The sequence below is a fragment of the Tasmannia lanceolata genome, unplaced genomic scaffold, assembly GCF_043159265.1.
Source record: "Tasmannia lanceolata isolate RefF3 unplaced genomic scaffold, GAP_Taslan_0.1 ptg000007l, whole genome shotgun sequence".
Lineage (NCBI taxonomy): Eukaryota > Viridiplantae > Streptophyta > Magnoliopsida > Canellales > Winteraceae > Tasmannia > Tasmannia lanceolata.
Window position 1 is genome coordinate 13001396 of NW_027518684.1, and position 20519 is coordinate 13021914.

Consider the following 20519-nt stretch of genomic DNA (forward strand, 5'->3'; position numbering starts at 1 on the left):
CATGAATAGGAGATGAGAGAAGGTGATCGTCCCGTATTCCAGGTTTTAAAATCTCGGGATGGGGGAGAGATTTCCAAAACTTGGATTTCTTACTTAAAATCCAGGATAATGAATCGTAAAATCCAGAATTTTACACCACTTTAAACTAAAACGTGAATTCTAAAATCCACATATCCTAACAGCCTGGTATGATTTTTTTATGTGCTTTTTTTCTGCCACCTTATCAAAATAGCCTGTTTGATTTAAAACTATCATAAGATTATGTAGATTATCTCCTCCCATTCTCCTCATGTGCTTACTTGGCATACCAACAAACTACTAGCAAAATCTAGGAAACATGATTTTTTGCTAGCAAAGTATTGGGATTTAAGCCTTTAATGCACTCTCTCTCTATATCGGTAATGACTTCCTTTACTACTACTCCACGAGGTTGGCGACCACCAAACTCTACTGTACTGTACGTGGTGACTATGGAGAGACTACTTGGCTTATCTCCTTCATGTTGACCATTTAAATTTTAATTCACTGCTACTTTACGAGATAACTATGTGCAACCAAATTGGTCCTAAGGTGTTGTTTGAATTTAGGGAAGACATTTCTTATGGAAATTTTTTTTCCTAAGAACTGTTTTCATTTCCATGATTTAGAGGGACCAAATTGATCCTAAGGTGTTGTTTTAATTGTAGGAAGGACATTTCTTACTGATTTTTTTTTCCTAGAACTTTTTAAATTTCCATGATTTAGAGGGAGATGATATATAAGCATAGCTTATTTAAGGGGATATCATTATAAATAGGTCATGTAAATAAAGTTTCAACTTACTTTTTTCACAGGTAATCAAGTAATGAAAAGGTAAAAAATTCCGAAAGACAGTTTTTTTTTTTCCAAACTTTTCCAAAATATTTTCTTAGGAAAATTCTTTTGCTTCCATAATTTAGACGAAAATGTACCGGTACGCCTTATTTAGAGAAATATGATTATAAATCGAAAGTCCCTGTAAACAAAACGTGAATTGCAGTAGTTCAAGTTACCTTTTTTGTAGTCAAATAACGGAGAAGTAAGAAATTCTAGAAAAAAAAAAATTTACAAACTTTTTTCAAAAAATTCCTGCATCCAAACTAGGCTTAAGAATCAGAAGTTGGACTTAGAGTCCTACAGTCCTAGGTCTTACTGTGATTTTACAATGACTTTTGCATTTAGCAACGAAGATGAGTGATGGATTGCGATCATTAGGGAAAGACGGAAAGTTAATCACACGGCGGAAAATGGAGATGGATCACGTCCATTAATGATCGGTGATCGGCGAATGGAGCCCGCAACTGATGAATGGGTTTTCTTTTAATTAGGTCATGTTTATAAAGTCATCTTTCAACAAAAACAAAAAAAAAAAGTTTGGATTGCACGAATTTCCTGGAAAAGTTTGGAAAAGAAATTTTCTTTCTAAAACAAAATTTTCTATTTTTCTATTGTTTAATTACACATGGACCAAAGTAACTTAAACCACCTGAGCTCAAGTTTTAATTTCAGAAAATAGTGGTATGTAGTGTTTGGTTGCACGGCATAGACTTAGAGAGTAGGTGAATAAGTGGGGGTGTCACTACCAAATAAATAGAAGAGAACGGGAGAGAGAGAGAGAGAGAGAGAGAGAGAGAGAGAGAGAGCATCATTCCTAAGATTTTATCTTTAGCAAAAATTCTATTTTTCTATGGAATTTGATTTGAAAGTTAAAATGAGAGGACAAGAGGACATGCAATAATTACCCAGGAGCATGGTTTTAAATCTCGACCGAAATCCAAAATTTCGGCCCGAAATTTTAGATTTTGGTGAAGACCGAAACGAAATGGTACCGAAACTGAAATTAAAATTTTGAGAATTTCTTCGAAATTTAGTTAAAGAATTTCGATCGAAACTACAGAAATTTCGTCCTAAAAATCCGGCTTTTTGTCAGCCAATACCAAATTTTGCTTTCGAAATTTCAAATTTTAGCCGAAACTAAAATTTAAAACCATGCCCAGGAGATATCTTGGGGAATCTTCAGGGAGTTCAATGCAATATTGGCAACCAAATAAGGAATTGCATCCCAAATACAAACAAAATCCTGAAGGCTGCCAGGATTTTAACCAAATAAGGAATTGCATCCCAAATACAAACAAAATCCTGAAGGCTGCCAGGATTTTAACCAACTAAGGAATTGCATCATCCCAAATACAAACAAAATCCTTAAGGCAGGATTTTGTGCAGCCAAACACAACCAATGTATAGCCGTAATGGGAGGAGGTCCCCACCACTCCCACCATTGGGAACACGCGAACTTCAATTTCCAAAACAGTATCACAGCTCCTGGGGACTACCTGCAGCTGTCACATATTTCACATAGGATACTACTACCTTCCTATCATATAAAATTTCTCTATAATGTGAATGAAGAGAGAAATATTATTGAATGTTAATGGGTTTGGTTTAGCCTTGCGACCCAAATATCAAAAGAAAAAACAACTTAAACAAGAAAGAAGCCTCCAACTAGTCTCAAAAGGAATCCAAAGCTTTTGTGTTTGGGATGAAAAGGATGGATTGCGCTCTTGAAAAGTTATGTGTGTTCTCTAAAGGAAAGACATGCTCTACCGGGAGAGGAAGCTTTGTTCTATCCTAGGCCTGCTGAAATAACACAGGGCAGACCACTGAGTAAACGTGTAGAAGTTCTGCTAGGGATTGTCTGTTAGATATGCTACCATATCTGAAACAACAGATGGGTATTATTTGTCTGTTACAGTACAGAAAGGAAATCTCTGACGGTGTTTTTGTTTTGTTTGTAACGTGAAAATTGCCTTTTCATTTCTTGTACCATTAGTGTTGAGAAGTCGCTCTCTTTTGACTGTAAGTAGGAGATTTTATATGGTGTAGGCCCTTATCGTCCCGTAGTTTTTTAAAAAGTACTGTACGGACCATACTATAGGAAGATTCAAACCGTCCATGTGATGGGCCACAATGTAAATAGGTTGTGACGAAAACATCATTTGTGTAGGATGATCCCAACCCTCTGATCCATAGAGAAACTGCATATTATGAAAACCTCTATAGATCGGAGGGCTAGGATGATCCTATGGGAATGATTTTGGGGCAACAACCTCTTAACTTTGTGTTCAATCGCATGGGCGGTTTTGATAATCCTATAATGTGGTCCGTACAGTACTTTTTGAAAAATACGGGACTATAAGGGCTTACACCTGATAAAAATGACTTAAAATATTTAAAAAGTGGGGAATACATTCATAAAACTATTTAAAAGATACCTAAAATACCAAAAAAATTGTGAATAAAGCATGATTTAGAAAATTTTGGGAAGATGAAGGAGAATAAAAGAGGCATTTTCTATTCTCTTTCGTTACAATACTTTTTCACATCTACATTATTTCCACACATCCAACAATTACCAAAAACTTTCCTACTCTGTCTCTATACCATAGATAAAGATGACAAATAAGACTTCTAGAAGATTTACAAAAAAACACAATCGTCTAACCACTGTCACTTGTATTCCAAACAATAGCCCAACCCAAGGTAGAGTTTCCTCAATCCTAACCTATCCCAACCCGAACCTTGGGTTGAGGTAGGTCAACCCTAACCTAACCCGTCTCATCCGTTTTTTTTCCAAATTGGGCTGGATTGAGTCCGGTTGGGGTCGGGTTGGCCTGGGCAAAAATAGAAAAAAAATACAAAAAAAAGAAAAGAAAACATAATCCTAAGATCTTAAAAACGAGATCAAATTAAAGGACACGCCGGGTCGGGTCGGGTTGGGTTGGGTTGCCCAAAACCTCAACCCCAACCCCAACCCCAACCCCAACCCAATATCAAGTAGGGTTGGCTTTTCCCAATCTTAAACCAACCCAACCTGAGCCAAAATTGGGTTCAACCCGACCCAAGTTGCACCCCTAATTGGATAGAAGGATCCTAAGAAGAAAGTCACTTCTTCACTCAAAGACACCTGTTGGGCCCCGCCCCTACCTGTGATAAGATCCATTGATTCGAACAACAACCATAAGTTGTCTCGCCAGATAGGAACCATAAGACTGACCAAATGCCATTGAAAACACATTGATCGGATGATCTTAGGCGCTTGATTCCTCAAGCATTGTTTAGGGTTCCTTCGAGAAATGGTAAACCGTTGATCTTTAGTCTTTTATCTCACACAGTAGATGTTGTTCGGATGGAACAATTCATTTGAGCCCAAAATTTTGTTGAGTTTTTTTAATTAATTTTTTTTTTAATATTTTTTCCCATTCTGTTTCCAATGTAATCAATCGTCTTAGGATATTGATTCCGATTCATGATTCCGGCAATTCAAACGAGGACTACCTTTATTTACTCTGCTTATTATTTAGAATTTTCTACTCTTTCTTTGTACCCTATTAAGAAGTTTCTAGTCCAATTGTCAATCCTAAGGTTCCTTGCTTTAGTTTTTCCAAATACGGATTCAACAATGCACCAAACCCCACCTGGATAATGTTGTCAAGAGGGGCTTATATTCAAGCAATGAAGTAAGAAAACACCTCTTGTTCTGCCCACAAGAAAAGGAGAGCATAAAAAGGGAAATCTAGAGAAAAACAGATAATTATTTCACATTTTCCACACATCTATATAGTATAATAATTATTTTCCATTTCTTATTCCTTACCCTTTTCAAGATGTGTAGCTTCAAATCTTCAATTCTTCCAAAGGTGGGAGAGCCCCACAAACATGAAACACGGGATGAGAGAACAAATTCAAAACATAGAAAACAAACTATGGGCGCCCAAGTCATTCAAAAATGTGGGTATGGCATGTGCAAAGTTGCTAAGGTCACATGCCTATTGTCTCTCACCAACCCTTCCCACCAAGGTACACAAATAAGAGCAACCCACATTTTCTAGACATCAATGCTCCTAACTGAGACACCTGAATCTGAAAAAAAGAAATGGGGTCGAAAGGGCGAGTAATGTTACCGATGGCATTCTGTCTTCCTTTGGCTACAACTATCATAATTGTTATTATTGGATACCATTGGAAAAAGGACGACCAACCATATAAGGGACAAACAACTATTCATTGGCTTTAGAAAACATCTAAAAATTGCCATATAGAGGGTCAAAAATTCAATTTGAATTCAAAATTTACTATTGATTGTCAATTTTTATCTTGCTCATGTTAGCCATTTTAGGGTGTTGAAAATCTAAATCAGAATTCTCCTGTCAAGGGTTGGTAATGAGTTTCAATAAGTATTGCTATTTTTCTAGTTTAGGAGAAGTTACTACTTTTAAGGCTAGTTTTTAGGTAGAAGATGGTGATTTTCTCCAACATTTCTACTACTTCATTCCCCCTTAAACAATAGCACTAGTGGTATTTAACTAATGTATGGGCAATTTCCATTTGAAACCTTCATTCTTCCACAACCTCCATAGTTCAAACCCCAACAAGGAAAGCCCCATGAACTTGGTCCCACTTCCACATGCTAATAACAGGGCTGTCTGTGACACTGGGTTTGCCCCAACAAAAATTCACATGGGAAACATTAAATGCAAGATCATGGGAAACAATATATGCAGATAGATATCTTGGATGTCTTTCATTCTTACTCTGCCATTTACTGTACATTGTTTTCCTAAGATAACAGGGGAACATATTTTGAATTACAAGAGGGGAGATCAAACAATGAAAGCTAACCTGTCTTGGTGTCAGTGGAAGAAAGCCACTATCCAAAAGAAACAAAGAGCTTCCACCTAAGGTCTCTTGACTGACAGAAACGGACTTTAAACACTGGTCTCTTAACAATTTTTGCTAAGTAGGTGGGGCTGTACCATAATCATGGTTTTAAATTTCGACCCAAATCCGAAATTTTGGATTTCGGTGGGGACCGAAACCGAAATTTCGAAATTTCAGTCCCAAATTTCGAAGCTTAATACCAAATTTCGGAGGGGTCCGAAATAGATACCGAAACTGAAATTTAAAACCTTGACCATAATGTTGTTTTATCAGGAAAAGGAGTGAATGAAAAAATAAAAAAGAAAAAAAAAATTGCTTAAGGTAATGAAGGTTTCAGTCTCAGGCCAAAGCAGCCTAAAAAGAATATACTGTCCTTTCACTCAAATCACTCCTACCCTTTTTTGAGCAAAGGCCAAAAGGACGACACCAACTCCTTTCACTCCCCACTTCATCTACATGGTAAACTGAATAGAAGCTAGAATATAAAAATTTCTAATCACAATGTAATAAATAGCATAAGAATTCCATATAACAGAGAATAACAAAGACAAATTCAATGTACATAGAAAAATTTCAGGGCAAAGACCAAAGGGACATCACCAACTCCTTTTCACTCCCCACTTCATCTAAATGGTAAACTGAATAGAAGCTAGAATATAAAAACTTCTAATCAAAATGTAATAAATAGCATAATAATTCCATATAACAGAGATTATAACAAAGAACAATTCAATGTACATAGAAAAATTACAGGGTAGTAGCAGAGCTCTTTCCCCTTTCTGCCTCAAATCCATCCATATTCTTCAGTAAAATCTTACAAACCAACACCAATTCACTTTAAAGAACATAAATAAAAAACCCAAAATAAGTAACAAAAGAACTAGCAAAAAAATTGAAAGAAATAACCTTTTTTTTCTAATCAAATAAGAAACCCAACTCAAATCCTCATCTTTCAAATACTAATTTCCTTCATATCAGATAATGATGATGATGATGGTAGCGATGTTGATGGTGAAAGAAGTAGGTAGAGCTTCTAGTTTCATGTTTATTTATTTTTCTATAGGGACTCATATGGAATCAGAAATGCTCTTGGTCTTGGTTCTGTAAAGTAGTTTCTTCTTCTTGGAGCTGGTGTTGTCAATAGTGAGCACAATCTTGCCAGGCTCGCCGATCTTGAAGCTGTTTGTCATGAACGGTTCATCGGTGGCAATCATCTTTCTCGTCTTTTGTACGATCACAGTGTAACCGTCTTCAGCGCTGGGAACAAACTCCGTGCAGTAACTGACGTCCCATCCAAGAACTCGAAGCTCCCAAACAAGAAGGCATGCCTGCCAAGAACAACCCAATTCAGAAAAATGCTACCCACAAATGATCCTAAGTTGGCTTTTGTTTATAGCAACAAACCAATCAATCTACCCAGTTAAGAAAACAAGAAACCAGTAAAAAAAAATTATGATAAAATGATAATTGATTGATTAATTGAAAGAAGGAGATGATGAAAAAGACGCACCTCAGAAGCTGGTAATTCAACGGTATGTTTGGTAGCTGGCTTTATGGTAACCTCAGTAACTGCATCAGAAGTGCTGAAATCTGAATCGCCCTCCTTGCTCAAGCCTCCGTATTGAACTGGGACTTGTTCAGGAGCTATGTATCTATACAAACACAGAGCATATGAACAAAACGAGCTATGTATCTATACAAACAGAGAACAAATGAACAAAAGAAAGAGAGATAAAACCTAGAGAAGATGAAAAGTTTCAACTAACTTGAAGAGGGTTTCAGTAGATTTTGATGGCCCTGCGAAAACAAACTTGCTCTTGGTCCTCTGAGTCAGGAATGGACTGATCATCCGGTTGAATGCCAGATACCACCAGGGAACATTGATAAAAACCTACATACCAAAAAAAAAAAAAAAAACAACAACAAATTTCAGGATCAAGCAAACAAGAAAGGTCCGATCGAGCAAGGAAAGAATTCCTGCAGATTGCAGATCAGTTCTGGATCTGAAATTTTACAATCATACCTGAAATTTTCTTGAAAATGTACAGAAAATTCAAGAACTTGTGCAGGAATTCAATTCAGCTGTGATACCAAATTTGATAAGGACTTGAAGGAAGAACTAACCTGTTTGGCGACGAATTCAGGATAGTTATCTTGGAGCAAGGAAAGGGCCTGGTTTGTGGCTTGCCGGAGCTCTTTCTTTCCAGGTCCCGGAGAATTTTTCAGGTCAGTGATCTGAACCATGGTGCAGATCCCCCCAGGGGTAAAATCGAGTTGCTGGATGCCCTTCTCCAAGAACTGAATCCGCCATCGGAGAAACTTCTGCCTCTTCTCCTCATCCGAAAATGTTTTCATATACAATTCCTTATTCTGAAACTCCCCGTAAACATTATAACAGACAGGGTGTCCTTCCTTACCGAATCCGTGCATGTAAACTACCTGTTGAAGTATCAATGATTAAATAACACAAACTCTATAAAAGCTTATGTGTTTGCAGTAATTGGTTGTTTCACATCGTATCAGAGCTCGTGAAGAGAACTGTTCAAGTATTAATGATTAAATAACACACTCTAAGGCCCTGTTCCTTTTAGATTTAGAAAACCAATTATTGGACTCGAAATTAAACCTGAATTTGAGTCTAATAATAGGTTTTGGACTCACAATTGCTTGTCATAATCTAAAAAGAACAGGACCTAAGCACTTAAAACTTGGACTCACAATCGGTTGTCTTAATCTGAAACAGATAGGGCCTAAGCACTTAAAACCTTTAGAGTAACTGGTTGTTTTCAGATGGTATCAAAGAGTGTTATAGTATAAATGATTAAATAAAACTTGAAGTTATTGGTTGTTTTCCCTTTTCAGATGGTATCAAAGCGCGCAGAAAATTAAATAAAACTCGAAATAATTCATTGTTTCACAATACCTTCTCCAAATCATTTCCCAGATCTTCTTCAAGAAGCCCTTCGATCCCAAACTCTTTCCTCCAAATCACAGTGTTCTTGATCATGGTAAAAGCATCCTTCGCCTTAAAATCCCTCGCACGGAGGAATTTCAAAAGCACCACATCGCTCTTCTCATCACCCAAAATCGGAATCCCCCAAATAAAAACCTCCTCCGGTGGCCGCTCCGGTTCCACTTCCGGTGCCGGCTCCGACACCTCCGCCGGAGTTGGGTCAGATTCCGGCACCGGAGTAGAGACTCCGGCTACGGCGACTACAGACTCTTCAATAGCTTCAACCGTCTTGGCCCCGTCCTCATCGACAGCAACCACGACGGTCTCTTCCACCGCCTCCGTAACCACAGGCTCCGCCGGAAGTTTTTCTCCGGATTCCGGCGCTGGGGTTTCTTCGGTAGCCGGAGCGGGTTCTTCCACCTTGGCGGGTTCTTCCACCTTGGTGGGTTCTTCTGATTTCTCTTCTTTAGGTGGCGGTGGTGGTGGTGGTGGGGCTGTAAATTCATGGTTTTTTAGGGCTTGTTCTATTAACTGTTTGAGCTCATCTAGGGCTTTTTTTTCTGGGTCTTCAAGATCAGCAACTTTATTGCTCTCTTCTTCCAAAGATACAGTTTGAGGGATTATTTCTTCCTCTGCAGATTTCTCCTCTGTAACAGTCTCCGATACCGTTACAGTCTCGGGTTTCGATTCCTCCGTTTCGGGTGGTGGTGGTGGGTCCTTCTCTATCTGTTTCTCTACCACCACTACCTCTTCCTTCGCCACCACTACCTCTTCCTCTGCCATCGAAAAAGGGTATGAAATTAGGGTTGGGGGGCGGAAAAGGGAGAAAGAGGGAGGAGATTTTTATGAGGTTTTAGGGAGGAGGAGTAAGGGGGAGGGAAGGAGGTTATAAATGGAGAAATGGGGGAAAGAACAGACTGTCAAGGGGTCAGACAGCCAGCTCAATTTTTAGGGTTTTGTGGGGCCCATGTCCGTTACTTTCTGACGCCGTTTGGTATCATTCGTTGCCGTCGAACGGCCGGCTCAGACGATTTGTGGTGGGTCCCACTCGCCAGCCTAACGGTCGTTTTTCTGTTCTGGATTTTTCCTTTTTTGTCACACAAATTTACTTATTTTGTCACACAGATTTTTCCCTTGATTCTTGGATTTTGTTGAGGATTTCTACTTCATTTTTGGTAAATAGGAAAAGACTATGTTTAGGAACAATCGAGAAGCTTTCTTGCACGTGAGATATGAGTAGGTTTGATGAGAGAGAATGTTCACACGTGACGTGAGAGGAGGGAATTTGATGAGATAGAAGTTTCACACGTGCGATAGAAGTGGGGGGCATGATACCCTTGATATTTGATCCAACAGCAGCCCACCTTTTCAAATGGGGATTTGCTAGCATCCAACTAGAAGGCATTCCGCGGAGTTTCACACCTCAGATGAATTAAATGAATAAGACAAAATCTGAGCCTATGTGGTTCCTCTCTCATGCAACGGACACCTCGTGAAATGCCTTTTGGGATGGACACTAGTAAATCCCTTCGAACTTTTTAAAGGGTCGCTTTTGGATCAAATATTAAGGGCAAATGCCCCGCTAGTGTACATGCCTGAGCGGGCACCATATAATTTCTCAGACACAAGAGAATGATGGCATGTGAGAACCATGGTTTTAAATTTCAGGCCAAAATCTGAAATTTCGGACCGAAATCGACCGACACTGGAATGAGTAAAAACCGAAACGGTCATTTATTTCGACCAAAATTCCAAAATTTCAGTCGAATTTCGGTTTTTCTGAAATTTGACCCAAAAAACCTTTTTTTAATATTAATTTAATATTTCACCGAAATTTAATATTGAATAAAATATTAGTTTCGGGTTTGGTACCAGATTTTGACCGAAATTTTGAAATTTCAAGGTCCGAAACCGGTATCGAAACCGAAATTTTAAACCTCGGTGAGAACGAACTTTGTTTCTATGTAAGATACATCTATTCTGGTTTTGTAAAGTGGGATTTTCTTTACCATTTTTGTAATTTTGGTAGTTAATTTCTTTGGGGGATTTGCTAGCTTTGAATATTCTAATTGGAATTTTTGTTGGGAAATAATATATTCGCCCCACTCTTTTACGTGGGACAGCCGCTATAGTGTATTTATGAGTTATGACTTATGACTACTCTTTTACACTAGAGGGGGCTGTCCCAAGTAAAAAATGGTGCGGATATATCATTTTCCATTTTATTATCTTAGGCCCTGTTTGCATTTCAGGAGTTTTCTGGAAAGTTTGGAAAATGTAATTTTTCCTAGAATCTCATCGTTTTCCATTGTTTGATCAGGTATGAAAATAGTAAGTTTAACCACCAGATTTCAAGCTTTATTTAGTCCATGTTTGTTTTGGATTTTGAGAAACGATTGTGAGTCCAACATTGATTATTCGACTCAATATTAAACGTAAATTTGAGTGCAATGATCAGTTTTAGAGCCAGTCAATTCTCAAAATTTAAAACCATCACGCCTTGATTTATAAGAATTTTTTGGAAAAGTTTGAAAAAGATTTTTTCCCTAGAATTTCATGCTGTTTCATTGTATGATTAGGTCTGAAAAAAGTAACACTTAATCCACCACACTTCAAGCTTTATTTAGAGAACCTTTAACTTGTAATGATATCCATCTAAATAAGGGATAATCCTATAATTTGCTTCTAAATTGTGGAAAGGAAAAACAATCCCAAGATCAATTTTTGGGAGATGATAATTTCGCACCTCCAGTAGGATAATTCACACCCCTTATAACGTGAATTATGGCAGACTTTAACACTTTAAAAGTGATGCGAATTATCCTACAGGAGTGCGAATTTATCATCACCCAAAGTTTTTCACAAGAAATATTTTTCATGCAATCCAAACAAGGCTTTAGTAGTAAAGTTGGGTTGCTAAATTCCCAAAAGACTATCGTCTCCAATTTTACTTGTCGGTCCTCTGCTATTTAAAAACTCTAAACAAGGTAGTAGTAGAATAGTGGCATCTCTCTCTCTCTCTATAAGAAGACTATGAGGGGACTAATAATCCATCCCTGACAACCAACACACTATGAGGTTCACTACTATTCTATCAAGAGATTTTGGATTTTTAAAGTCTTTTGCATAAGACAAAGTCTTGCTAAAAGACAGATGCTTTTGCTAAACTTTAAAAATATGGAGGGAAGATTCAAATTAAAGTCCCTCTTTGTTTTGAAAGCAAAAGTCTTTTGCTTGAATGGGGACTTGAACCCAAGATCTTGAAGTGTGTGTGCTTGTTGTGCTCTCTAAACCAAAGGCAAAACAAATAGTTCCACATTGCTTTGGAAGAAAATGTTTCTCATCCATATAAGATGGAGAGTTAGAGAAATACTTGGGCCTTCAAGGTGCTTTAGAATTTGTTGGATCCTAGGCTTTTAGAAGAGCATAAGCGCATGAGTAAAAAACACGCACCTAGGCTTTTAGAAGAGCACAAGCCCATGAGTGAAAAACACGTGCGCGCGCCGGGCCGAGCCGTGGCCCGGGTTTGGGTTTGACACGCCCCATTAACTGCAAATCCGTTTCAAATCTCCAACGGTCACAAAAGTGACTATTGGGACTTGAGAGAGAAACGTTAATGGCTTTAATTGTGGATTTTCCTCAACAGTCACAACCTACCATTAATGGCGCCTTCAAGGGGCTTTAGAATTTGTTGGATCCTAGGCTTTTAGAAGAGCACAAGCCCATGAGTAAAAAACACGCGCGCGCGCACGTCGGGCCGAGCTGTGGCCGTGGCCCGAGTTTGGGTTTGACACACCCCATTAACTGCAAATCTGTTTCAAATCTCCAACGGTCACAAAAGTGACTGTTGGGAGAGAAACGTTAATGGCTTTAATGGTAGGTTTTCCTCAACAGTCACAACCTATCATTAATGGCGCCTTCGGGTCTATAAAAGGAGACGAGACAGATTGGTTTGGACACACAAAAAATCCACAACATTTTTACAAAGTAAGCAAGAAAGAGTTTCTATTGGATTTTTCTGTTCATCTTCTTCCTCCGTTCCGTTCCCATCTAAGCACAGTTCTACGGTGGTTCTGGGTGGACCAGTCAGCGAGTGCACGTGGACTGGAGCCATATTTGGCGGTTTTATTTTGGAGCGTCGATTCGGGATCCCGGTTGCACCGGTAGGGGGCTGATACGATTCTTAAGGAGAGTGACCAAGTGGCACGACTCAGCCTTCTTCCTTTCAATCCGATTTACAAAAAGGTTTTCCTTCCAAATGTTGGGTATATAATATAACATTTATTATGTCTAATATAAGCCCAATAAGATAATGGCCCGGTGTAGTGGGGTCTACGTGGGCTAGAATCCATTAACCAATCAATAACCCTAGTGTATCTCTATATATAGGGTCTGGAGGCAGGAAACTAGGTATTCCAAACTAGATACCTAGGGTGTAATGCTTCAAGCAACCTTGATTAACTCTAAAAATCTCGAAGCTTTAAAAGAAAACCTTAATTTTGGATCGTCCGAATCTTATCCCCTCTAAAGAGGACGTTTGCCTCTCACGATTTCTCTTGGGTAATTTTTCAAGATCGGGGCTCTCTTTAACGTTCAAAAAAGGAACGACTACTCTCTCTTTAACCTTCGGCAATCGGATTGTACCGATTGCTATTGGTCTGCCTCTCTCTCTCCAGCCGTTGGAACTTTTGGTAGAAACGAATCTTGCTGGTGGGTGTTTCTACTGTTTTTGGTGGGCGTGTGTTTTTTCTTCAAGACTCAAAAAGAGGACGTTGATCTCTCAAACTCGTGTGATTTTTATCACCCCCTCGTATGCCCACAAAACGATTGTTTTGACTAATCAATCCACAACTCTGTTTGGAAACTACTCCCTCGTACACATTTTTCTTGCAAAACTGTGAGATGACACTTGTAAGTCGCAATCTCTTTCTCCATTAGTAATTCAGCAAAACTGTGAGATGAATTTTTGGTGGTTTGTATTGCCGAATTGGTGGCTGATTCTTTGGCGTGAATTACAGCCCCAATCCCCACAGACATTGATAAACGTTACTGTCTCAATCGGGAGGAGAAAAGAAATTGAAGCAATAATTTGAGATCGATTCTGTAAGAAATAAGGAACTGATCAAATTTCCTATTTGCCATAAGTGGTCAGTGAGATTATAGTATCTCGCTCACTACTTGCCAACCTAACCACTCTACTAGGATATGACTTAGGGATTTTTTTTTTCAGAAGTTAATGTCTAAGAGTAGTTGAGATTTTTTTTTTTAAATATGGATATTTTGTTCATTTTTACCAACTATTTACTTACATCTTAGAATATATAATGGAATCTCACAATGCAGGTCGATAGACGTGCATCATATGATGGAATCTCCAGATGACCTCATGTAGATATCATCGGATAAGAAAAGGTAATTCGAATTTTCCCAATGGTTGATTGAAACGGGGCCTATGCGAGCAAAGGTCTGAGGTAGTCAATGGCATTCTCTTTCCTTTCCACAATAATTCTAACTTCCCAAAATGACGAAATTTAGTCAGTGGCAAACGTGAAAAGTTGGAAGCAAAAAAAATTCTATGGAAAAGTAGTGAAAATATATTAGATTGGAATCTCACTCAATAGTGTTGACAAATTTACCGGACACAATCTGATCCGATTGTGCACGAATAAACGGAATAGTAAAAAATAGACAAGCCACAGGATGCACACACTGAGAATTTTACATGGTTTGGCCAAGATGCTAGGTTCACGGGCAAGAACACAATCTTCCACTCAGGGGCGGAGCCAGGAATTTACACTTGGGGGGGCCGGAATGATTTTGGGCGCCGCTTATCATTACCGGTAAAACCCTTTCTTGGTGTGGGATTTTACAAGTCTTTGGGGGACGGGGTCACCCCCACGCTATATGTGGCTCCGCCCCTGCTTCCACTAGCTGTAACAAAACAAAATACAAAGATTACAATGAGATTAACCAGCAACCCACAAACTCGTAAACCGGCCCCGATCCTCATTTTGCCCTCTCAACCAAGAACCACAGAGAAACCAAGATAAAACCCAAGAGAAACTCAAGAAGAAACTCTCTATAAACCCAAGAGAAACCGATGGGTCCCACTCTACGAGTTTGCTTTTAAGGCCATGGTATCTTCATAGTACTAATAACTTTTCCCACATTTTTGAAGTCCAACAGACTGTAATGTCGAATGAGACCCCAAAAAAATATGAAAATGAGATGTGTTTTCGTCTGCACCCATATCTTTGGGGCCCTGGCCCTGCTACATTGAAGACAATTCAAAAAATCACATTGATTGAAGGTAAGGCTGAACAAATATCTTTCAGAATAATGGTTAAAAACAAAAAAAACTGGTTCAACTTTCTCTAATTGGTCATCAATCTAATCATCTAATTAGTGACATCTTTGTTCAGATTCCACCCCAATGAATGAGATGCTACAAACTATTTATAATCTACAATATACATTTACCATGTTTCTTTTCCATGGTAATTACCATGTTTCTTTTCCATGGTAATTAGCTATTTATAATCTCCTCCTTATTAATTCGGTTCTGCGATAAACACAAGCCTGAGGATTTAGGACAGTGATAAATCGACTCCCAAATATCTTAAATCCACCCCCTATGCGTCTTTCTCTCTCCTTGGGTTAGAGAGAGAAAGAGGAGAGAGATAGACACAAAGGGGGCGGCTCTCTTCATTTTGGCAACTCCTCACATTTCCATGCACAGGGCAAGGTCTACCATATGAACCTCATGTTTTTATGGGATGGGCTACCATCAAAGCGGTATCCGTTAACGGCGTTAGTAGTGGCACATAGTTTCCGTTGCGTAGAGAGAACGAAAGGAATCAAACGGGACCCTTGCCGGGGCCCACCAGGTGGGGTTATACAAACATTTGATAATTTACCGGTCAATTGTGTCAGATTCCGGTCGATTTATTCTGACACACGGTAACCCCTTTTGCTTTCACTCTTTTGTTTTCATTTAATTAAAAAATTAAGAGCAATGATTAAGGGGTCGTTGATCTTAGGTAACGTTGCCAAGTAGTTTCCAGCTGTCTCACTGAATTATTAGCCTTATTTTTTGTTTTTTAATTAATTAAAATATTATTATTTATTATAATAATTAATTTAATCATGAAATGAAATCCGGTTTAAATCCACCTGAATCAATCCACAGCGATTTTCCAAGCAGATGTGACTACCACAAACCCACCAAACAAGCCTTGACCTCATCTTTAAGAAAGGGCCATGATATGTTCACAACCCTCTTTTTTTCCCTGGGCCACCCCTTCAAGAGTAAAAAGAGCAGTCGTGACCAAAGTTTTAAATTTCAGTTTCGGGGGTGATTTTGGTCCAGACCGTAACCGTAATTTTATCCGAAATCCTAAAATTTCAGCCGAAATTCAATTAAGGCGCTCGAAATGTCGTTATTTTGGGCCAAAATTTACCGGAATTTGGTAAATTTAGGCAATTTCGGTTTCAGAACGTTTCGGTTTCGGTCCTCACCGAAATCAGAAATTTCGGCCAAAATTTAAAACCTCGGTCATAACTCATAAGTAGACTAATGGGGTGGATGGGAAGAAAAGAGGACGAATATATCACTTTCCCTTATAAAGTTATAAAACGGCTATAGTTGGTCCCACCACAAGATTTTTGAGACTTGGGATTCTTTCTTGAGAATGATTCCTTCCTCTTGCGAGGTAAGAATTTGACGTGTACAAGACAAATAGATGGATGTGGGCCCTATCGTGTGAAAATTGCTCCAATCCTAACCGTCCAATTGTGCCTGCGATGAACCCAAATTGATTAGAACTTCATATCTTAACTTTAGAGCACGCGCACTATCTTGTAGTGGGACCCAACCTTTTCCTTGACGTTGATCTTGGCAGTTTGTAGGAGGGCCTTACATTGCATCTCCAATTACCCACTAAAAATTCATTGCCTCCAAACAAGTCATACCCATGTCATTTCCCTCTGAATTGTGGAAATGAAAAAAATTCCTAAGAAAACTTTTCCATTTGCCATTAAAAAGAGAGAAATTTTTTCCATAAAAAATATTTTTCTTGCAATCCGAACAAGGAGGACAACAGGGCTGGAGCTGCCACCCCTGCATGAGTTGGTTTGGCCCACCACATGCAGGAGAGAGGTGGTCTGGCGCATCCTACTGCCCTGTTCATTTGGGATTATGACAACCGATTGCCACCCCCAATCTGATCATTGGACCCCAAATTACATTACTTCTGAGTCCAATAATCGGATTGGGGGGTGACAATCGGTTGCCACAATCTCAAACTAACACGGCTTACATGTATACCAGTGTGTGTCATCTTTAGATTGCAAGAAAAATATTTCTTCGGGAAAATATTTGTGCTTCCATGATTTAAAGGTCCCAGTAAATAAAACTTGAACTGCTGGTTCTAGTTACTTTTTTCCATTTGAAATAAAACAATAAAAAAGGAAAAACAAAATATTTTCCAGACTTTTCTTGAGAATTCCTGCAATCCAAACAATGAAAGAAGTGTTAAAGTCTGCCACATACTCTCCTTTAAAGGGGTGCAAATTATCCTACAGGGGTGCGAATTTATCATTGCCCTAATTTTATCTTAAACAAACCCTTGGAGTTAGTTATTCTACCCATTGACGTTGTTCGACCTAAATGGAGAATAGAATCCCTATCCAGGGATAAAATAAGGGAAGTAATATATCCGCCCCTCTTTTTTACTTGGGACAGCCAGCTGCAGTGTATCTATGACTGCAGCCTGCTGTGCCATGTAATGAAAAGGGGCGAATTTATCATTTCCCGCTAGATAAAAATTGAATCATGGCAGTTTAAATTACTTTTTTGTGTAATCCAACAATAGAAAAGCATGATGATATCACTCAAATTATCATAATCATATCATTTCCTTCTAAATTGTGGAAAGATTAAAAATTTCCATCAGAAATGTTTTTCTTGCAATCCAAACCGGGCCTTATCCATTAAGCAGACATATCAAAAGCCCCGAAAGCTCGCCTTGAGTTGGAAGTAGAAGTTGAATTTGAAAAAAACTTGAATGGATTGAATGGAGATAGATTAAGAAAGTCCACTAATTAAATTAAGTTTTCTATATTTATCTCTTTCTATCACTATCTTTATCCTTTTAACTACTAGGGGTGCAAGTTGGGTCGGGTCGGGTTGAACTTTTGCTAAAAAATAAATTAGAATCAGCCTGAACCTAGCCCCAATTTATGGTTAAAGCTCAACCAAAATTCCCAAAAATTGACCCCGGGTTGCATTAAAGTGCTTCATATAAGTTCTTGTTAGGATCTCTTATATAATTATATTAAGGCCGCATTTGGTAGACATGAAAGTTTTTTCAGTAGAATATTAGTTTATCAAGTGGTGATAGAGGGACAAGGAGCGTGGGGGAAGGAGAGAATTGAGAGGGCTTACGTGAGGAGAGGGTGAGAAGTGGCTGAAAACAGGGAAAAGAAAAACTGTACTCAAATTTTTTTTTTTTTAAAGAAACTGAATATAGTTTTTGTTTTCCTTATTCTTTAGCCACTTCGCACAATCTCCTCACTCAAACACAATCCACTCTCTCACTCCCCCTACCCTCTACCAACACTTGGAAAGCTAATATTCTATGAAAAAAATTTCATGGTTGCCCAAAATGGCCTAAGAATCAACTAGCTTTAAGCATGTCTAGTTTTCTTCAAGTTTTATCAATGAATTGATTATATATTACTAAGGGATTAGCTAGCGTCCATCGCAGAATGCTTTTCGCGGATGGGCTGCATGTGAGAGCAGCCCTCATGAATGAAGACAAAATCTGCTGAAAAGTGAGCCTGTCTGGCTGCTCTCACATGCAACATCCCATCCACGAAATGCCTTCTGCTATGGACGCTAAATATAAAAAACATCTAAACATGTCTGGCTACACCAAAAAAAATTTCCATGGTGCAGAGGGTAAAATCAGACTACCACCTGCATGTTGACATATGGCAGCGCTCGTGAATACATGAAAGAGCCACTCGATCGGTCACCATTCCTAGTGTCGTTAGCCACGGCCTCCAACGGAGCGATAAGTCAAGCTCTTGACTGGTTAGGAGACACTCGGGTCAGAAGGCATTTGCCCCGAGGGACGCCTTGCGACCCTCGTCCTTAGATGGGCGAACCCTCTGAAGCCCCCTTATAACGTCATTGCATGTTGATTCATTCGCCTTAACTTGAGAGATCGCGTAGCATCCCATCGTGCCACCCATGTGCTTTCCAGCCCCACCAAGCAAGATCCCTGCATCTCCCTGTCGCCATTGGAGGCATCGCCTCTCACCGGGCACATCACATCATCGACTTATAATCACTTTTGGCTCGTCATACCGCGCCGGTGCTGGCGCCCACACAACGATTATTGCGGTGTCACATCACGCCCAAGAACACAAAACCTCCGCCTACAAAAGGGAACCCTCCACTCCACGTCCAACGACTTCTGGATTCTTCCCATCGAGCCATTACCATCAAAGCACAACACACAAATCACCACAGGTGCGCATATCCACCCGGCCCACCTAGAAGTCGTTCACCTACTCTCTCCTTTTGTGTTCAGCTCTCATTCTGGTACCTCTGTATGACTTGAGTGTCAAAGGGTTCCCCCGGACATCCTACTCCGGGTGGTCCTCAACCTTTTGTTTGTGAGCACACATTGTAGGTCGAGGCAACCTCCCTCCCTCAGGAGCAGAACATAAGGCGGGACCCATCGCGTCAGGATCATTTACACACTCGCCTGAAAGAAACAACCCTATACTTGTGTTTCTCTTTCTTGGGAACAAATTATCAAGGGGAAAAAGAATTTCCAAAAAAATAATAATAACAGTAGCCAAACATACGTGAGAGAGAATGGGTGATATAATCGTGATATGATAAAGAAAAGAAGCATAGAAAACTAACAAATTAATCGTTCAAAAATACATTGCAAACTAACAAATTACCCATTCAAAACACAAATACTGAAGAATTTCAAAACCCAAGAACAAGACAGAGTAAAAAAAGTGAGATTAGAACCCAAATGACACCCATTTATACAGATGGAGATAGAGATGATCAAACAGTGAGCTCCTCCTCCTTGTGGGTCTCAATAGTGACATCTCCCTGTGGATAGGCGACGCAAGTAAGAACCCACCCTTGATCCATCTGATCATCATCGAGGAAGCTTCCGTCGGACTGATCAACCTTCCCACCTACAATCTTGCCGGCGCAGGACGAGCAAGAGCCCTCGCGGCATGAGTAAGGAAGGTCAATTCCAAGCTCCTGAGCCTGGTCAAGAATGTAAACATCATCCGGGCACTCAAATTCTTGAGGAGGACCTTCCGGCAGGATCAGCTTTACCTTGTACGCGGCCATGGCCGTTATCTGGCCTTGAGGCCGAAGAGAGCTTGACCCATGTTAGGGAGAGCTTGGAGGCTCCTCATGGGCTGGCTCCTGCGGAAAAAGGGGCTCGCGATGGGGCCGGAGCTGCTGCCATTTTGTTGTGGGTTTCTTATCTCTTTATCGGTTGGGGAGGTTCACTGCTCTACTAGTGGCTGTGATTTGATACTATTTCTTTAATTACAATTTTACCCTTATTTTAAATTTCTGTTCTTGTTTTTTCAGCTTTTTCCTCACCAGTCACCAGTCACCAGTCACCACCCTCTCAAATCTCTCTCACCAGCACTCTCCGATCCTCTCTCGTAAATACTAGATAAATAGGAATTCCTTGAATTTTTTTCCCTCTCTACATTTCAAAATAGAACCAACATAACATAACGATAACAGTATCCTTGCACTAGATGGAAACAGAAG

General features: G+C 39.4%; 1 protein-coding gene and 1 pseudogene across 1 annotated transcript; both read right to left on the minus strand.

Moving 5' to 3' along the window:
* Positions 1-6414: 6414 nt before the first annotated feature.
* Positions 6415-9597, minus strand: LOC143881958 (patellin-3-like). The gene is made up of 5 exons (XM_077385323.1): positions 8660-9597; positions 7861-8175; positions 7503-7627; positions 7247-7388; positions 6415-7064 (listed from the first exon to the last, which is right to left on the minus strand). Exons 1-5 carry the CDS (start codon positions 9470-9472, stop codon positions 6804-6806), a joined length of 1656 nt encoding a protein of 551 aa, XP_077241438.1. The 5' UTR covers positions 9473-9597; the 3' UTR covers positions 6415-6803.
* A 9985-nt stretch (positions 9598-19582) lies between these two features.
* On the minus strand, positions 19583-20275 carry LOC143881961 (ferredoxin-like; annotated as a pseudogene).
* Positions 20276-20519: the final 244 nt, after the last annotated feature.